The 18,435-nt window shown below is 44.8% G+C and overlaps 1 protein-coding gene across 1 annotated transcript in view; it reads right to left on the reverse strand.

The window, feature by feature from the left end:
- Nucleotides 1–18,435, reverse strand: part of LOC139407453 (tensin-3-like) — a 61,555-nt gene that overhangs the window by 32,591 nt on the left and 10,529 nt on the right. Inside the window, 3 exon segments of the mRNA XM_071151248.1 lie at nucleotides 9,943–10,014; nucleotides 10,098–10,209; nucleotides 11,096–11,217. Coding sequence (XP_071007349.1) covers nucleotides 9,943–10,014; nucleotides 10,098–10,209; nucleotides 11,096–11,217 — 306 coding nt within the window.

Raw genomic sequence — 18,435 nt, forward strand, 5'->3', positions numbered from 1 at the left:
GGGGCCATGCCACATTTCTTCAGCCTACTGAGTTTGAAGAGGCGCTGTTGCACCTTCTTACCCGCTATCTGTGTGGGTGGACCATTTCAGACTGTCAATGACATGTACGCCGAGGAATTTAAGCTTTTTACCTTCTCCACTGAGGTCCCATCAATGTGGATAGGGGCATGCTCCCTCTGCTGTCCACGGTCAGCTCCTTTGTTTTTTTGACGTTGAGTTTATTTTCATGGCACCACTCCACCAGGGCCCCCACCTCCTCCCGGTAGGCTGTCTTGTCATTGTTGGTAATCAGGCCTACTACTATTGAGTCATCTGCAAACTTGATGATTGAGTTGGAGGCGTGAAAGGGTGGGTGAACTGGGAGTACAGGAGGGGGTTGAGCACGCACCCTTGTGGGGCCCCTGTGTTGAGGATAAACAAAGTAGCGGTGTTGTTTCCTAACGTCACCACCTGGAGCAGCCTGTCAGAAAGTCCAGGACCCAGTTGCACAGGGCGGGTTTCAGACCCAGGGCCCCGAGCTTAATGATGAGCTTGAAGTGTACTCTGCTGTTGAGCGATAGTCAATGAACAGCATTCTTACATAGGTATTCCTCTTGTCCAGGTGGGATAGGCCACTGTGCAGTGCAATGGCGAATGCATCGTCTGTGGATCTATTGGTTCGGTAAGCAAGTTGCAGTTTGTCTAGGGTGTCAGATAAGGTAGAGGTGACACTTAAATGTCTTACTCACGTCAGCCACAGAGAACGAGAGCCCACAGTCCTTGTGAGCTGGCTGCGTTAGTGGCACTGTGTTATCCTCAAAGCGTGAAAAGGTGTTTAACTTGTCTGGGAGGAAGACGTCAATGTTCACAACATGGCTGGTTTTCCCTTTGTAATCCGTGGTTGTCTGTAGACCCTGCCACATACGTCTCATGTCTGAGCCACTGAATTGTGACTCCACTTTGTCTCTGTACTGACAGTTTGCCTGTTTGATTGCCTTACGGAGGAATAACTACACTGTTTGTATTCATCCATAATCCCAGTCACCTTGCCATGGTTAAATGTGGTTGTTCGAGCTTTCAGGTTTGCACAAATGCTGCCATCTATCCCATGGTTTCTGGTTTGGGTAGGTTTTAATATTCACAGCGGGAACAACATCCCCTATACACTTCCCTATGGACTAGGTCACTGTGTCCGTGTATACGTCTCAGAGGCTACCCGGAACATATCCCAGTCCGCGTGATCTAAACAATCTTGAAGCTTGGATTCCGATTGGTCAGACCAGCATTGAATAGATCTTAACACGGGTACTTCCTGTTTGAGATTCTGCCTATTGGAGTCGTGATTTGATTTGCCAAAGGGAGGGCGGGGGATGGCCTTGTAGGCATCCCGGAAGAGGGAGTAACAGTGGTTGAGCATTTTAGCAGCTCGAGAACTACAGACAATGTGTTGGTATAACTTCAGTAGCGTTTTCCTCAAATTTGCTTTGTTAAAATACCCAGCTACACTAAATGCGACCTCAGGATATATGTTTTCCAGTTTGCACAAAGTCCGGTATAGTTCCTTGAGGACTGTCATGGTATCGGCTTGAGGGGCAATATACGTGGCTGTGACTATTACCGAAGAGAATTCTCTTGGGAGATAATACGGTAGGCATTTGATTATGAGGTATTCTAGGTTGGGGGAACAAAATTACTTGTACGTTATCAGAATCAAACCATAAGTAGTTAATCATGAAACATACACCACCACGTTTCTTTGTCCCGTAGAGTTCTTTATTCCTGTCTGCGTGATGTACCGAGAACCCAGCTGGCTGTATGGATGGGGACAGTATATCTGGAGAGAGTCTTTGTGGCAACCGTTTGGGGAAGGCCCTTTCCTGTTTCAGCATGACAATTTCCCTGTGCACAAAGAAAGGTCCATACAAAAATGCTGTGTCGAGATCAGTGTGGAAGAACTTGACTGGCCTGCACAGATCCCTGACCTCAACCCCATCGAAAACCTTTGGGATGAACTGGAACGCTGACTGCGAGCCAGGCCTAATTGCCCAACATCAGTGCTCGACCTCACTAATGGTCTTGTGGCTAAATGGTAGAAGTCACCGCTGCAAAGTTCCAACATCTAGTGGAAAGCCTTCACAGAAGAATGGAGTCTGTTATAGCAGCAAAGGGGGCACCAAATCCATATTAATAGTGTATGTGGTAGTGGAGTAGTGGCCTGAGGGCACACACTTCACACTTTGTGAAATCTGTTGTGAATTGTAATATAATGTTTTTTTTATTGTATATAATGTGGAAGGACCACCAGAGGGCAGGCTGGGCTCATGGATGGTAGCCCAACAAGGCATGGGAGACAAGGTAACCAGAGGCAATTAAGCACAGCTGACGGTACTAATGACATACTCTCCTTCCCCTATAAGAGAGAGAATGAAACCAGCAGACAGGGGGAAACTATCTCTGGAAGATGGCCACCGAGAGAGAGGAGCTATCCAGGAAGAACCACTAAGACGGTGACAATCCCGTGACTTTTTGTTGTAGTTTAAAGATAATCCTATTATGTTCTTGTTTCATCTGGAGAAGAAGATGTATGTTTTTCCTTGGAAGATTTTCATTGATTATGTTGGAGTGTTTGTGTTGACCCAATGCCCTCAATAGAGAACTGTGTTCAATCAAGAAAACTTCCTCCTGACTCGGTTATTCCACCTTCCCGCTTTAGAGTGACGCCCAATTAGTTGGTCCGCTCACATTGGTGGAGAATGCAGGTATTAGGTGGACGAGTGACAAGGATAAGTGAGTAAATCAAGATTCTTCCAGTAGACCCGGAGGAACCATTCAAGAACGATGGATAACGCCCTACTACAACAATTGATCACGGCACAGCAGACAACCATAGAACTCCTGCAACAACAGCTGAGCCGACGAGAAGAACCTAGAGTTAAGCCAAGAGCGGCTGCTCACGCCATCTTACCTCGTCTTTCCAAGGAGGATGATATTGAGGCCTTTCTCATGACCTTCGAAAGGACGGCCACCTTGGAAGAGTGGCCGCCCACAGAATGGGCGAGCGCATTAGCCCCTCTTTTGACCGGGGTGGCTCAGGAAGCATATTTTGACCTGGATTCCCGCGAAGCTGCGGACTATGGGCGACTAAAAACCGAGATCCTGTCCCGGTACCAGCTGACTGCCAGAGATAGGGCTGTAAAATTCCATCAATGGACCTATACAGCTGATCAACCCGTCCGTGCCCAGATCTTCGCATTAATACGACTGACGAAACAGTGGCTAGAACCTGGAAAGGGAGTAGGACATGTGATAGAGACTCTCGTAGTGGACAAGATATTGAGAGAATTACCCAGTGACTTAAAAAGGGTTGTGGGGCAAGCCAACCCGTTGTCAGCCGACGACATAGCCCAGGCGGTAGAAACATATCGGTCTACAGGGGAGTTGTTAAAAAGTGACAAGGAGGAACGGAAGGAGTCTTCCAATCCCGTACCACGACTCACCCCGGCGCGCCCGCCACCGAAATGTCCAAACCCCCCCCCGGAGGTGGGAGAAGTCTGCCACCACACAGCAGGGTCGGTGTTATAAATGTCAGTCTCCCAACCATTATGCCCCACAATGTCCTAGCAAGGATGAGCCCATGGTCACGGAGTCATCACTGCCTATCCCCACACATCCCGTTTTGAGGGGGCAGGATCAACACTGTTGGTTAGCAGAGATAGCCCCAGCCTCAGAGATTCCAGTGCGAGTCGAAGGACAAGATGTGGTAGCTATTCTCGACTCGGGAAGTATGGTTACGTTAGTAGAGGAGCGGATGGTGACCTCCGCAGCACTGCTACCAGACAAAGTAGCCGTATCCTGTATCCATGGAGACACCCACTATTACCCCACTGTGAATCTGCCTATTCTCACTCCAAAAGGAAGGTGTACAGTCAGGGCAGGGAAAGTGCCCCAGCTGAAGGTGCCATTATTGATCGGGAGAGACTGTCCCCTATATAAGGAGCTTCGGCAGATGACGTTATGTACGGGAAGAAGAGGGACAGGAAAGAAGAGAAAATCCAAGCCCGAGGTAGTAGTCCTACAAGGAGACATAGCCGCGTCCTCGTCCTCTGCAGCAGAGGAAGAAATAGCGACCCAACGTTTACGGCAGATATTCCAGGAAACCACCGATGAAGACACATGTGAAGGGTTATACACAACGCAGGAAGAAAGGAGCAACCAGGCGCTAAGGGATATATTTGAAGCTCCATCCGAGGAGGGAACCTGGAAGGGATTCTCCTCGGTCACCCCTGATGGGGATGTGGAACATCCTCCACATCCCTCTACCGAGGTCGACCTGCCCCAGGAATTAAAGGGACAGTTCGGCACCTCGCAGCATAGAGACCCAGACCTAAGGGAGGCCATGAGGAAGGTGAAGGTGATCGACGGGAGGAACGTCGACGGATCAGGTGAGCCCCCTCTTCCTTACTATGCAATCAGGCGGGGTCTCTTATACTGGGTCGTACGACGAAGGGGGGAAAACCAGGAATTACTAATGGTGCCTAGGCCATACAGGGATACAGTTCTACAGTTAGCCCATTCCCACGTCCTAGGAGGACACCTGGCACGAGACAAGACTATTGACAGAATCATGCAGAGATTCTATTGGCCCCGGGTCACCCGGGATGTGGCCAGGTATTGTAGGACGTGTGATCAATGTCAACGTACAGTCCCACGGCCACACCTACGTAACCCTTTGATTCCTCTCCCCATCATAGAGACTCCCTTTGAACGCATAGCTATGGACCTCGTAGGACCCCTCCCAAAATCCGCCAGAGGACACGAGTACATCCTAGTGGTTATAGATTACGCTACCAAGTTCCCGGAGGCCATACCCCTGCGTAACATGTCGTCAAAGGGAATTGCCAAGGAGTTATTCCTGATGTTCTCTCGTGTGGGCCTCCCCAAGACTATCTTAACCGATCAAGGAACCCCGTTCATGTCCCGGTTGATGAAGGACTTGTGTCGGTTATATCAGGTTCAACAGATACGTACAAGCATATTCCACCCTCAAACAGACGGGTTGTGTGAACGCTTGAACAAAACGATTAAAAGCATGTTGAGAAGAGTGGTGTCCCGAGACGGGAAAAACTGGGACATGCTTCTCCCACACTTAATGTTTGCCCTGCGAGAAGTACCCCAGGCATCCACTGGATTCTCTCCATTTGAATTGCTCTATGGCAGACCCTGTCGAGGAATCCTCGACTTAGCCAAGGAGACCTGGGAGACCCAACCATGCCCCTTTCGATCCACAATAGAGCACGTTACCCTGATGAGAGACCGCCTGTCAGCAGTGTGGCCCATAGTCAAGGAGCATATGGAGAAGGCCCAAAGGACCCAAGGCCGGGCCTATGATAAGTCCGCGACCCCCCGTGAGTTCACCGTGGGAGAGAAAGTGATGGTGCTTGTGCCCACGGCCGAACATCGCTTGCTGGCGCAGTGGAGGGGGCCCTACGAGGTAATGAAAAGGGTCTCACCGGTCAATTACCTCATCAAGCAACCTGACAGGAGGAAGAAGGTCCAACTCTATCACATAAACCTGCTGAAGACGTACCATGGACGAGAGGAGGAGGTGGCTTTGATGGCCCTGGAGGGCAAAGGAAAAGAGGAGGCTCTACCACAGGTGCGCCGTGGCCAAACTCTCCTACCGGAGCAGTCAAGACAGCTAGACAAGCTGATTATGAACTTCGGTCGAATATTCTCTCCATTCCCAGGACAAACAGATGTCCTGTTCCACCATATCCACACTGAACCCGGCAAGAAGGTGCATATCCGCCCTTACAGGATTCCTGAGGCTCGCCGAGTCATCGCTAAGAAAGAGGTGAGGGAAATGTTGAGGATGGGCGTGATCGAGCCCTCGACGAGTGAGTGGTCCAGTCCCATAGTCCTGGTCCCCAAATCCGATGGTAGTATGAGACTCTGCAACGACTTTAGGGGCGTGAATGCCATCTCTACATTCGATGCGTATCCCATGCCCCGCGTGGATGAACTCTTGGAGCGCTTAGGAAAGGCCAAGTTCATCACTACCCTGGATTTGACGAAGGGATATTGGCAAGTGCCGGTGGCTCCGGAGGATCGCCCAAAGACTGCCTTCGCCACCCCAGAGGGGCTTTTCCAGTACGTGAGGATGCCCTTCGGACTGCACGGTGCCGCTGCAACTTTCCAACGCCTCATGGATGCCATTCTACGGCCCCATCAAGAGTATGCAGCGGCGTACATAGACGATGTGGTCATCCACAGCGAGGACTGGGATAGTCATCTCTTGCGATTACGGGCGGTGCTCGTGAGTTTGGAAGCCACAGGGTTGACAGCCAATCCAAATAAATGCTGCCTGGCCCTGTCCGAAGCGGAATACCTGGGGTACACCGTGGGGAATGGGAAAATACGCCCACAGGCAGAGAAGACAAGGGCCATTCGGGACTGGCCTCGACCCCGGACCAAGCGAGACGTTCGGGCCTTCTTAGGGATAACAGGATATTATCGCCGTTTTATCCCGGGATATGCAACCATTGCCAACCCCCTCACAAACCTCATCAGGAAAAACCTGCCAAACCAGGTAGAGTGGAAAGACGAGACGGAAGAGGCCTTTCAATTGCTAAAAGATGGCCTGTGTTCTGATCCCGTTCTACAGGCTCCGGACTTCTCACAAGAGTTCATTGTGCAGGTCGACGCCTCGGATACAGGGCTCGGGGCCGTACTAGCTCAGGGTAAAGGTGAAGAAGAAAAGCCGATTCTCTTCATTAGTAGGAAGCTCAGCGATCGGGAACAGAGGTATGCGACCGTAGAGAAAGAGGCCTTAGCCATCAAGTGGGCCCTCGATTATCTCCGGTACTACCTACTGGGTCGGAGGTTTGCATTAGTTACTGACCATGCGCCCCTCACGTGGATGGCTGGGCCGGATCGAGGAACGGGAATGCAGACGCGCTGTCCCGACGCGACCAAGACGGTGCGTCTGGCGCCCGACCCTCCGGTTCGGTCCTGGGGGGGAAGGTATGTGGAAGGACCACCAGAGGGCAGGCTGGGCTCATGGATGGTAGCCCAACAAGGCATGGGAGACAAGGTAACCAGAGGCAATTAAGCACAGCTGACGGTACTAATGACATACTCTCCTTCCCCTATAAGAGAGAGAATGAAACCAGCAGACAGGGGGAAACTATCTCTGGAAGATGGCCACCGAGAGAGAGGAGCTATCCAGGAAGAACCACTAAGACGGTGACAATCCCGTGACTTTTTGTTGTAGTTTAAAGATAATCCTATTATGTTCTTGTTTCATCTGGAGAAGAAGATGTATGTTTTTCCTTGGAAGATTTTCATTGATTATGTTGGAGTGTTTGTGTTGACCCAATGCCCTCAATAGAGAACTGTGTTCAATCAAGAAAACTTCCTCCTGACTCGGTTATTCCACCTTCCCGCTTTAGAGTGACGCCCAATTAGTTGGTCCGCTCACAATAACTGCCTTCATTTTGCCGGACCCCAGGAGGAGAAGCTACTGCCTTGGCAGCTAACAGGGATCCATAATAAAAACAAATACACACACACACACACTGTGTCCAGTAACAGTACATACCGAGAGAAGCAGTCATGATGGAGAGATGTTCAGAGGACTATCCCACTGTGTCTATCTGGAGGAAACTGGAGCTGCACACTGCCACAGCTCTGTCAGCTAAACAGATCTCCTCTCTCTTGCTCTCACTCCTCTCTCTCCCCTCTCTCCTCTGCCGCTTTCTCTCTCTAAAACTCTGAACTTTTCTCTTTTTCTTTTCTGAATTCTCTATCACTCTTTTCCTTTCTGTCTCTCCTTCTGGCTCAGCTGGTCTTTTCCATGGGGCTGAAGAATGTTTGTCTGCCCCCCCGGCACAAATAAGGGAGTAATTAAAATGAGAGAACTGTCTGTTCTCTCCCTCTCCTCCCACTTTCACTTGCTCACTGCCCCTCTGTCCCTTTTCACTCACTCTCTCCTCTACATTTCATCTCTCTGACTATTAACTCTGTTGTAAGGCAGCAGTGTGTTCTCTGGTTAAACTTCTGTGGTCGTGAGGGAAGTCATTTAGGAACTGGAACAGAACACAGAGACAAACCGTGTCCCATTCCTATGCTACACTGCACTCCCCTCCACTCCTCATTGGAAAATAGTTATTTGTTCGCTACTGACTTGGTGTGACACTGCTTGAGTACGCATTTTATAGAGGGGGGGGCCGATAGAGCGAGAGAGAGAGAGAGAGTATTCCCTCTGTCTAGATAGAGTAGGCCCCCCTCCCCTTCCTCTCACTGACCACTCTGCATTGTCTTCTACAGAGCCTCTGCAATCTGTTTCCTCCAATGCATTCTTGAAGGTCAGGGGTCGCATATTTACTTTTATGGCCATCGAGGGGGTCCAGCTAAGGGTTCTATGAATAATGAATACAAATGAAGAGTAAAATAACATGGCTGTATATGGGGAGTAGAAAATAACATGGCTATAAACAGGGAGTACTAGTATCGAGTCGATGTGCAGGGGTACAAGGTCTTTGAGGTAGCTATGTACTGTACATATACAGTAGGTAGGGTTAAACTGACTAGCAGCAGCGTATGTGGTGTGTGTGTGTGTGTGTGTGTGTGTGTGCGCAGAGAGAACAGTCTGTGGCTTGGGTGGCTGGAGTCTTTGACAATTTGTTGGTCTTTCCTCTGACACCGCATGGTATAGAGGTCGTGGATGGCAGGGAGATCAGTCCCAGTGATGTACTGGGCTGTACATACTACACTCTGTAGCGCCTTGCGGTCAGATGCCAAGCAGTTGCCATACCAAGCAGTGATGCAGCCAGTCAAGATGCTCTCGATGGTGCAGCTGTTGAACTTTTTTACTCTTTTCAGCCTGTTGAGGGGGAAGAGGCGTTGTTGTGCCATCTTCACGATTGTGTTGATGTGTTTGGATGTGATAGATCCTTAGTGAAGGAACTTCAACATTTCGAACCGCTCCACTACAGCCCCATTTATGTGAATTGGGGCGTGCTCAGCCCTCTGTTTCCTGTGGTCCAAGATCAGCTCCTTTGTCTTACCGACATTGAGGGAGAGGTTGTTGTCCTGGTACTACAATGCCAGGTCTCTGACCTCCTCCCTATATGATGTCTAATTGTCGTCGGTGATCAGGCCCACCACCGTTGTGCTGTCGGCAAACTTAATGATGTTGTTGGAGTCATGCGTGGCCACTGAACTGTAGTTTTTTTGTATGTGGGCATCCTGCCAACAGAAGTCACTTCATCTCTGTACAGTGGGTTAATTATACCATGATTTACAGTATCAGCTGGACTGGCTTCTGTCAATGGGATAGAATGAGAATGATCTCTTTATTTACCCATTACCTCTGGTTTGTCCCAAACTAAAACATCCTAAACAGGACAATGAATACCAATGCATCTCACAAAACTCCTATCTACAGTAACATTTTTGTAATTTAGCAGAAACTCTTACTCTTGACCAGAGTGACTTACAGGAACAATTAGGGTTAAGTGCCTCAAGGGCACATCAACAGATTGTTCACATAGTCGGCTCGGGGAGTCAAACCAGCAACCTTTTGTGTACTAACCCAACGCTCTTAAACGCTAGGCTACCAGAGCCCTACGGGTCAGTGACCCTAGACAAATCCCTCATGCCCATCCTTCGGTATTACAAAATGCAACCATGTGCACATCAGCAGTGGAGAGGCCAGGTTCGGAGGGCAAAGTGGGAGCATAATAATGAAAGTATAATGGATTATGCGAACCACTTAAGGATTCCACCCTGCCTCTGAACTCTGTCCAGCATTAATCACAACTCAAAGGTTTGGGTTTACACTGGGCGTTCTTTAATACCAAGCAGGAACATCTTTCTCTCTTCTCTCTCGCTCACTCACACATACACACACACAAAAAGCATACAAATACAAACACACATAGTAACAGAGTATAAATGTACCTTGTGATGTTCTGCTCATCTCCCACTGTCCCTTGCTATGCCTCAAGTAAGAGACAACTGGACAACTTTTCACTGGGGAAGAGAGAAGATGTCTGATCAGATATGATATAATAACACACACACACACCTTAACTGTTTTATTCGCTGTCTCTTACCATAGGGCGTTGGAGGAGAAACAGGAAATGCTGGTGTGGGTGGGACGATGTCACAGCTCTCTGTCACTGGAGTCTGTCCTTCATAGTCCTCCATCCTGTAGAGACGGCCATGCTGTAAACACACACACATGCCGGGCAGACTTGTGATCTGTGTGTGACTGTTCTTGCTATTCATGCTGCCCTGCCATGAGAATAGGTGTGAGAGTTGCATCCCAAATTGCACCTTATTCCTATTATAGTGCACTGCTTTTCCCAGGGACTGCAGAGGGCTCTGGTTAAAATAGCGCACTTTATATGGAGCAGGGTGCCAGTTGGGACACAAACCATGAATCTCAGCGATTCAGACAAAACAGCCTGACCACCACAGTTCTTCTGCTTCACACCAACACAAACATGAACTACTGTAGTTTGAATGGAATTCAACATAGTGTCACGTTCATCATATGAAGGAGACCAAGGTGCAGCATTCTTCTTTATTTAAGAATGAACACTGAATAAACGAACAACATACCAAAACAAACCGTGAAGCTAATATGAGTAGTGCAGACAGGCAACTAAACATAGAACAAGAACCCACAACCACAAAATGGGAAATGGCTACCTAAATATGATCCCCAATCAGAGACAACGATAAACAGCTGCCTCTGATTGGGAACCATATCAGGCCACCATAGACATACATATTACCTAGACCTACAAAACCCCTAGACATACAAAACCCTAGACAATACAAAAACTAGCATGCCCATCCTCGTTACACCCTGACCTAACCAAAAAATATAAAGAAAACAGAGATATTTAAGGTCAGAGCGTGACACATAGATTAACCATGGACATAGCCAGGTGTTTTTACTAACCGCTTGATCATGACCAAGGAAAATAACTCCTAGCATACCCATGACTATTGCGTATTATGGTGTATAGCAGGTGTGTAACCAGTAAGGGGGTGGTGTGTTTAACTGGGAGGTGGGTAGTTGAGGTGTTGTGTGTGTGTATACCTGGGAGGGAAGAAGGTTGGGCCTGAAGATCAGAGAGTTCTGGAACGTCTGGGCTCCGCTCCAACCCGGACTATGGAACCCTGGGTAATCTGTGACATCACTGGCCTGTCTGTGCTTCCAGCCTGAAGACAGAAAGACGAGACAGAAAGATAGAGACAGACACAGAGAGAGAGAAACAGAGATAATAGATCATGTGTGTTTTTGCTTGCAGCCTTTTTATGAACATTCCAGGGTTTTTCTTAAATTTGTACCATTTTCTACATTGTAGAATAATAGTGAAGACATCTAAACTATGAAATAACACACAGTAACCAAAGAAATGTTAAACAAATCAAATATATATATTTTAGATTTGAGATTCTTTAAAGTAGCCACCCTTAGCCTTGATGACAGCTTTGCACACTCTTGGCATTCTCTCAACCAGCTTCATGATGTAGTCACCCACAATTCTTTTCAATTAAACAGGTGTGTCTTGTTAAAAGTTAATTTGTGGAATTTCTTGTTGTGTTGTGTTCTGACAAGGTAAGGGTGGTTTACAGAAGATAGTCATATTTGGTAAAATACCAAGTCCATATTATGTCAAGAACAGCTCAAATAAGCAAAGAGAAGCGACAGTCCATTATTACTTTAAGACATGAAGGTCAGTCAATACGGAACATTTCTAAAACTTTGAAAGTTTCTTCAAGTGCAGTCGCAGAGACCATCAAGCGCTATGATGAAACTAGCTCTCGTGAGGACCGCCACAGTAAAGGAAGCCCAGAGTTATCTCTGCTGCAGAAGATAAATTCATTAGTCACCAGCCTTAGAAATTACATTCAAAATAAATGCTTCACAGAGATCAAGTAACAGACATATCTCAACATCAACTGTTCAGAGGAGACTGCATGAATCAGGCCTTCATGGTCCAATTGCTGTAAAGAAAGAACTACTAAAGGACACCAATAAGAAAAATATACTTGATTGGGCCAAGAAACACAAGCAATGACCCGTGGAAATGGGTCCGTTGGTCTGATGAGTCCAAATTTGAGATTTTTGGTTCCAACCTCCATATAAGTGAACGGATGATCTCTCCATGTGTGGTTCCCACCGTGAAGCATGAAGGAGGAAGGACGATGGTCTGGGGGTGCTTTGCTGGTGACACTGTCAGTGATTTATTTAGAATTCAAGGCACACTTAACCTGTATTCTGCAGCGATATGGTTTGGTCCCATCTGGTTTTTGATTAGTGGGACTAACATTTATTGTTCAACAGGACAATGACCCAACACACCTCCAGGCCGTGTAAGGGATATTTGACCAAGAAGGAGAGTGATGGATTGCTGCATCAGATAACCTGGCCTCCACAATCACCCAATCTCAACCCAATTGAGATGGTTTGGGATGAGTTGGACCGCAGAGTGAAGGAAAAGCAGCCAACAAGTGCTAAGCATATGTGGGAACTCTTTCAAGACTTTTGGAAAACCATTCCATGTGAAGCTGGTTGAGAGAATGCCAAGAGTGTGCAAAGCTGTCATCAAGGCAAAGGGTGGCTATTTTGAAAATTCTAAAATCAAAAATAGATTTGGATTTGTTTAACACTTTTTTGGTTTCTACATGATTCCATATGTTTTATTTCATAGTTTTGATGTCTTCACTATTATTCTACAATGTATAATAAAAATATGAATGAGTAGGTGTGTCCAAACTTTTGACTGGTATTGCACAAATGTTTTATGTATTTCCTTCTTTATTTTCCCCCCCAACCCTATCATCCCTCTCTGATTGGAGTGAATTAATGGACAACACCACTTAGGCTTCTACTTCAGGCTTATACATACTATATTCATTTTATTTACAGTATATTTGACATTAGTTATATTGTTTTTTGTTAGTTTTAGTCCCCCATATATTGTTAAATTGTGTTTTAAAATGTATATTCTCATAGTTTCTACAGATTGTATATAAAAAAAAATTGCTAAGAGTATTATTTTGTTATTGATCGATTGACTAAGACTATCACCCAGCAGTGCTATTTGCAGAGTTATCTCCAAGTAAATGTTACAATTCTTCAACCATTCCTGAACCTGCGACCAAAAACAAACTACATATGGGTGATCTAGTGATCTAATGTAATCTAATGATTCCGTCCCTTAGAAGAAAAAATCTGCAGAGCTGGGATGGTTGTATCCCCCATATATATGACATTATATTTGTTTTAATCATTTTGTATAATCATTTAAATGTAAAAAATCTAAGCTTTGAATCCAGCGTCATTTTGTGTTTCAGTTCCTAAACCATTTGCCATAGAATCGGTACAATGTAAATCTCTCCCAACTATTTTGCAACCTGCATGGCACAGCTGTCATATAATTTTAAAAACAAGTTGTTAGGTGTAGGCGGGGCCATAAGCAACTTGGTAAACTAGTGTATGACTAAAGAGTTAATCAGGGTGATTTTTCCACAAACAGACAGGTATTTTTCTTTCCATGATGGTATCAACATGTTATCTATTTTTGCTAACTTTCTATTCAAATGTATTGTAGTGAGAATGTATTTCTTTAGGATATAAATACCTAGTTGGTCCACTTCACCGTCAGACCATTTTATTGGTAAACTACATGGTAATGTAAAAGTTGTATTTCTTTGGGATCCATTAAGTAATGTAGTACACTTACACATTTGGATAAAATGATCGTTAATTAATATCATCACCCCTTTCGTGTTTCTTTGCCCGTTGGAGTAGATGTTATATTCCTTCTCTTTTAGCCAGGTAAATACTGATCGTGTTTTTTTTAATTATCTGCAAAGCCATTACAATTACAACTGGCTATACAAATTCCATCATTTGCCTTAATGAGATACAAGCTTCAATTCCATTTATCATAATATATGTTTGTAAACTTACCATTAAAAAGTACCATGGTGATTGAGTGTCCATATAGCTAGCTGTAACATGATATTTTCACTGCGACTGAGTAAACCTCCAATTCTTCTCCACTACCCGCTAAAACCTCCCCGCATCCCAAGTTGGGTTGTCTTCCAAATTGACTGGCAGACCACCCCTGCCCACCTGGATACCAGGGCCCCCCAGAGACTGGGACACATTCTTTGAAAAAGAGCACACTATGCAAGCTAGAGAAAAGAAGCAGATCAATAGCCAAAAGCATTTTCCAATACCCACACCTTGATTATGCTGTATGTAGTTATAAAAACGATATATATATATATCATGTAGAAAATGATTGCATATCTTAGTTTGTTTCCACAATTAACGAATAGTATGTGTAATAATGTAGGACCTTCCCATGAAGGATTGTTACCAATAACTAGAAATGACATTACAAAAATTACATTTTCGGCAAGCAATTATTATTTTGTCAAACAATTATTGTGAATCATCCTACCCTGTCCCTAACATCATTGCCCCATAGCAACATATGTGGGATACATACGCACACTCTCTCCACCCCTCCCCCACAAACAACCAAAAGCTCAGATGTTCAACAGTTGTTCCAACCCCAAGCCCAACTCAAGAGGAGACTTGATTGATGTGTGAATGTGTATACAGTTGTAGCTGTTTGAGAAGGCATGCCAAATTGAGCAAAAATTGGGAGATTTGATTAACCAATGTCTTGTCCTAGCTTATGGAACTCGGACACACCCCTTTCCTCCGACAAACACTCACATTGGTCCCCCGTTGTGACCATTTTTCCAATCACCCCAGTGCAGTCAGACCACTCTATGATTTTGTGATCCCAGGGCCACAATAATTTGCCCCCTCTCTATTTGTCCGAGTGCGACCTCATCCCCAAGGGTTATTGCAGCTTCTGTAGTGTTGCCAGCACTGCCACTGGGTGGGGGTACTCCACCAGAATCCCCACCGGCGAGGTACAAGGTCATCAAGGTTCTCATCAGTGGCTTTGAGCGATATTATGCTCACCCATCTGGGGGCTTTGGCTTTATAGGACCAACCCTGCCAGGCAGGCTCAGACACTTGAGTGGGCGGTGCTGCTTTAGTGGGTCTCTGACTGTGTTAATCTTTCTGTCTTGGCTGCATATAGGCTACTTGCAGTAGGCCTATAAAACAGATAAGGACTCCTTCTTAGTGTGTTGGTGTCTAGGATATAGGATTGGGGATCGTTCTATCATGATAGGACAATAAATATGTAAACTATATTTGGAATTTATTTTAAAATGTATATCGCATATCTAAAACTCTCTCTCTTTCACAACTCCTGCCCGCAGACACAAATTGGTTCTGGCTTTTGCAACCAATTTCCCTTTTCACTCATTTAACTCATCACACCAGAACCAACACAACTTCCAGCCCCAACACCAGCACCAACCCTGGACATAGCACCGACCAACCACAACTGTCACCTTCATCCAGCAACTGCCAGCTCAGACTCCACCCCTTCCCCTCCCCCAACACAAAGAAACATTGTGGACTGAGTGACTGATGGATTCTGTTTGAATTATTTATTATTTAGAATTTTCAATTAATGATGACTGAACTTGAACTTATTTGACCTTTTACATGTAAAGATTTTTGGAAACCACAAACAACAATACATTACATGTCTCATAAGGTCTTATTTTGATGCCTAGTTTTACCCTAATACAGGTGCCAGAAAAAGGCCTACAAAGTAGGGTTGCAAAATTCAGGTACCTAAGGCAGGAGAGACACACACACACACACACACACACACACACACACACACACACACACACACACACACACACACACACACACACACACACACACACACACACACACACACACAGTTCACATCTAGTTAATTGTCATTACACCAGTTTGTTTGTCACATTATCCCCTTGTCCTGATACATACAGTACAGTTCCAACTGCAACGAATACAGCTATGTTTTCTTAGGCACTGCTACATATAATCCTAGCTGTGAAGACATTTCTTCCAGTCACTTCAAAAGATTAGTTTAAGTCAAGTTACTGTACTGTACCTATGAAAACCTGGTTTTACAGTGCTTATATAAAAGTTCCAGTTACTGGTTTAAGTCAAACTTTTACACCCACTCAAGCAAACATAGAGGACAAAGGCGAATAAAGCATGTCTGTGTTGGAAGTAGTGAACTCGGCTAGGAGAACATACCCAAACCAAACCAAACTATGATTAACTCAACTACCTGCGGTTCAGCTCTCTGTCTAAACAGCTGAAAGCTGGCACAGCTTTATTTTCTTCAGCCTGGCCTCTGGCATCATGTCAGAGTCCTCATGCCAGACAGACAGTCAGAGGACTGTTGTACAGTATGTTTCTGAGGGATTCCAATGTGAATATGTACTGTAACTGAAGAGCTGTACTGTCAGGGTTTGGGAGTAACGGATTACATGTAATCTGTTACATAAAACTGTAACTGTAATCCGTTACGTTACCAGCAAAAATATAGTAATTTGATTACAGATACTACTGAAAAACTAGATGAACACTTCTAGGATTTCTTATAAATTAAAAAAGGATGTTTGAGAAAATAATTTGGGGACACAATTCTGTTTTCTCAATGACATTCAAATCAGCATTGAAAACAGTTGCAAGTTTAAGTTTGTTCCACCTGAGCGAGTCTAAACACAAGTCAGAGACCACTACGATGACACACCAAATGCGTTGGCTGGATCGTGGGAAACGAGCAGGAATAGGTTTTTGTAGAAAACAGTCCAAGCTGTCTTCCAACGGTGTGACTGTTATCGGCATCCAAAGATTATACATCCAACTTGAGTAAACACTTGGAGGTAAGGACAACAGCAGTGGTGTAGTCTAAGGGCGATACGGATATCACTTAATATTAATATCTATATAGCGTATTTATGTGAACATGTTTTCTATTTTTCTCTTTATTGATGGGAAGGGCCCATAAGGAAGCATTTTGTTTAAAAAAGGTATAATCTTTGTAAATTATATCATAAATAGGATTGGTGGAGTTATGTCGCACATGCAGCTAACAAAAATATATGGAAATGACTGCTCTACACAAAATTACAACCAACTAATTGCAGCATTAACATAAAAATGGAAGAGGCAAGTGGAAGAGGGGAAAAGTAAGGAACTAGTCTGTCGCCCTTGCATTAAAGAACAAAATTCATAAAGAAATTTGTGATGAATAAAAAAATATATCAGTTTGATTTAAAACTTCTTAGGGCTGCAATCCCGTTAACGGGATGATATGACAACAGCCAGTGAAAGTGCAGGGTGCCAAATTCAAAACAACAGAAATATCATAATTAAAATTCCTCAAACATACATGTATCTTATACCGTTTTAAAGGTAATCTTGTTGTTAATCCCACCACAGTGTCCAATTTCAAATAGGCTTTACAGCGAAAGCACCACAAATGATTATGATAGGTCACCACCAAGTCACAGAAAAACACAGCCATTTTTCCAGCCAAAGTGAGGAGTCACAAAATGCACAAATAGAGATAAAATGAATCACTAACCTTTGATGATCTTTATCAGATGACACTCATACAACTTCATGTTACACAATACATGTATGTTTTGTTTGATAAAGTTCATATTTTTGTTAAAAGAATCAGAGTTTACATTGGCACGTTACGTTCACTAGTTCCAAAAACATCCAGTGATTTTGCATAGCCACATCGATTCAACAGAAATACTCATCATAAATGTAGATGATACTACAAGTTATACACATGGAATTATAGATATATCTCTCTTTAACCAGTTGAGTCTATGGGGGCGCTATTTCATTATTGGATAAAAAACGTTCCCGTTTTAAGCGCAATATTTTGTCACGAAAAGATGCTCGACTATGCATATTATTGACCGTTTTGGAAAGAAAACACTCTGAAGTTTTAGAATCTGCAAAGATATTGTCTGTGAGTGCCCCAGAACTCATTCTACAGGCGAAACCAAGATGAAACGTCAAACAGGAAATGAGCAGAATTTCTGAAGCTCTGTTTTCTAATGTCTCCTTATATGGCTGTGAATACGACAGGAATAAGCTTAGACCTTCTGCCGTTCCCCCAAGATGTCGGCAGCATTGTGACGTATTTGTAGGCATATCATTGGAAGATTGACCATAAGAGACTACATTTTCCAAGTGTCCGCCTGGTGTCCTGTGTCGAAATTGGTGCGCAACGCCTGGTGCAAGTATTTTTCCATTTGATAGAGAGGAGAAACCAGGCTTCCACGAACGATATATCATCGAAGAGATATGTGAAAAACAACTTGAGGATTGATTCTAAACAACATTTGTCATGTTTTCAGTCGATATTATGGAGTTAATTTGGAAAAAAGTTCGCGTTTTGAGGACTGAATTTTCGGGTTTTTTTGGTAGCCAAATGTGATGTACAAAACGGAGCTATTTCT

This window comes from Oncorhynchus clarkii, chromosome 4 (assembly GCF_045791955.1).
Source record: "Oncorhynchus clarkii lewisi isolate Uvic-CL-2024 chromosome 4, UVic_Ocla_1.0, whole genome shotgun sequence".
NCBI classification, from domain to species: Eukaryota; Metazoa; Chordata; class Actinopteri; order Salmoniformes; family Salmonidae; genus Oncorhynchus; species Oncorhynchus clarkii.